Genomic DNA, 2,354 nt, shown 5'->3' on the forward strand with positions numbered 1-2,354 from the left:
CGGTTGCCCAGGGAAGTTGTGGCTGCCCCATTCGTGGAGGTGTTCAAGGCCAGGCTGGATGAGGTTATGAGCAGCCTGATCCAGTGGGAGGTGTCCCTGCCGATGGCAGGGGGGTTGGAACTGGATGGACTTTGAGGTCCCTTCCCACCCAAACCACTCTCTGACCCTAGAGGGAACTCACAGCCCTCGGGCATATACCCCTGCACCCCAGGGCAGCCGGGGTGTGCAGGGACCCCTATCCGGCTCCTCTCTTATTGTGACAGGAGTCTCGGTGCCCCCTCCCGTCCCCCCGTTCCCCCCACTTCACCCGAGCCGCCCCCACCGTGATCCCAGCCGCAGGGGTCCCATCCTGCCCCGCCGAGGCAGAACAAAACAAGCTGCTCAGATCACTCGGGTCGTGTTTCTTTTACAATCCCAGGCGGTTTGCACTCATTGCACCCCAGTATCACTTCACTTTCTGGAAGACCTGGACGCAGACCTCGTCCTCAGCCGTCATGCGCTAGGGAAAGGAGCGCAGAAGAGGAATTTAGTCTGGATCCCCTGCTTCTCCCATCACCACTGCAGCCCTCCTTGCGCCCCTGGTGCCGGCTGGAGCCTCACAGGCTGCTGTGTGTCCTTCCCGACCCGCCCAAAGCCCCAGCGGGTCAGGCTGCAGGGCAGGGCCATTGCCTTTGCCGAGCTATGTTGACTTTTAAACCCTGGAGGAGGATGTTTGTGTCAAGTGGTGGCTGCCCCCGCGAAGCCGGGGTTGAAGTCTGGAGCTGGAAGGAAGCTGCGCGGCTGGCTCAGAGCCTGCAGCGCTTGCACCGTGTGTCCCCACTGCCCCCGCGACTGGGATTTAGTAAGCTGCATGGGACCCCTTCTCACCAGATGCAGCTGGTCCCCCTCCATCCAGTGCCTCCAGCCTCGGTTCCTCTTCTCTCCTAGCTGCTCACACACCAGCTGATCCCCCTCCCAGAACACAGTTGTCTGAAAATAAAAGGAGAAGAGGGGAAGTCATGGTCTGAAGACAAGAGGGTCCTGGCAATACAGATCTCCAGCAACAACATTGACCGTTGCTGTCAGACACATTTTCAAATGTAGTCACTGCTCTGGTGTCTCTGGTGGCTTTTTGGGACCGATGCTCTTTGTGGGAGGTGAACGACCCTGGCTTCAAAGTGCTACAAGAGTATTGCCAAGCAGGCTGACATTCTTTAGGGCTTTGCTCCAAAGGACAGTACCCTCTGGATCTCAGAGTACTGGGTTTCTGGCTGTACAGTGCCCATTGCTTTTGCCATGAGGAATTTACTCATAGAACCGCTTATTCCTGGACCTGCAGGGGCATGCTAGCTTGGGCTGGGCTATCACCTGGTTCGTGAATCACAAGCTTAGCAAGTCCCTGAACTTTCAGTGCACTCCAGCCCACTGTCAAACTGCAGTGCTTGGACTTCTCACCTGGCACTTCCGTCCATCCACGGGTCCCAGATCTTCCTCAAACTGGACTCCCAGGTCAAAATCCATAACATAGTCCCGCAGAGAGGTGATCGTGCGGATGACCATGTGATCTCCCGTATGGAGGATCTCTTTATCAGGCTTCAGGAGGCAAACCAGTTTTCGCAGAACCACATTGATATCTGGAGGATAAGAAGAAGGGGAAATCCGTAGATGACCTGGGCCCTTCCTCTAGCTGCATCCCCACAGAGCTTCTCCACTCTTACCTGGGGAGACCGAGCCATGGGACGTCCTCTCCCTCTCCCATCACTCAAAAAAAGCGATGGTTGCCGACAGAAGGACCAGAGGGTTCCCAAAGCCCTTCCTCCCCCTCCAAGAGATGACTTTTTTGGAAACAGAAGGGAGTAGGGGAGGAAGGAGCGGGACGGGGAGAGTGGAGTTACCTAGAGCTCGTAGATAGTTGTCCATGTTCTCCTGGGAGACGAAGCGGTAATAGCCGGTGAGGTTGGGAGGCATCCCGGGGCAGAGAGACCGGTCGGACGGCGAGGAGGAGAGAGCAGGGAGCGGATCAGGCGCAGGGTCCTTCTCCCGCGAGGTCTGCAGGGCCGCCCGGGGGGCGCGGAAAAGCACGGGACGGCCCCTGCTTCCAGCATCCCCGCCTCGCCCGGGCAGGACGGGAGAGCAGCAGGTCTCCTCCTCATCCTCCGCCCTCCGCGGAGACTGCTTGTGTTAAACTCTCGGCTGCCAACCAGCGGCAGTAGCATCCCCCCTCCTCCCCGCCCCCTTCATCCCTCTCGCCGGCCCTTTCCCACGCCGTGACGCCGGTGGCTGCGAGCTTCCTCGGGAGCCGTCGAGGAGCCGCCGCGGCAGGCTGCAAGCATCGCCCTGGCACCCCCGGGCGGAGGGGCAGCGGGCTCTGCTGG

At 59.5% G+C, this 2,354-nt stretch overlaps 1 protein-coding gene across 1 annotated transcript; it reads right to left on the reverse strand.

Annotated features, from left to right (window-relative positions):
• Positions 1-380: 380 nt before the first annotated feature.
• RBP5 (retinol binding protein 5) lies at positions 381-2,126 on the reverse strand. Its single transcript, XM_009566684.2, has 4 exons — positions 1,875-2,126; positions 1,435-1,613; positions 868-969; positions 381-499 (listed from the first exon to the last, which is right to left on the reverse strand). The coding sequence occupies exons 1-4, from the start codon at positions 1,945-1,947 to the stop codon at positions 446-448; spliced, it is 408 nt and encodes a 135-aa protein (XP_009564979.1). The 5' UTR covers positions 1,948-2,126; the 3' UTR covers positions 381-445.
• Positions 2,127-2,354: the final 228 nt, after the last annotated feature.

The sequence above is a fragment of the Cuculus canorus genome, chromosome 1 (genome assembly GCF_017976375.1).
Source record: "Cuculus canorus isolate bCucCan1 chromosome 1, bCucCan1.pri, whole genome shotgun sequence".
NCBI lineage: Eukaryota > Metazoa > Chordata > Aves > Cuculiformes > Cuculidae > Cuculus > Cuculus canorus.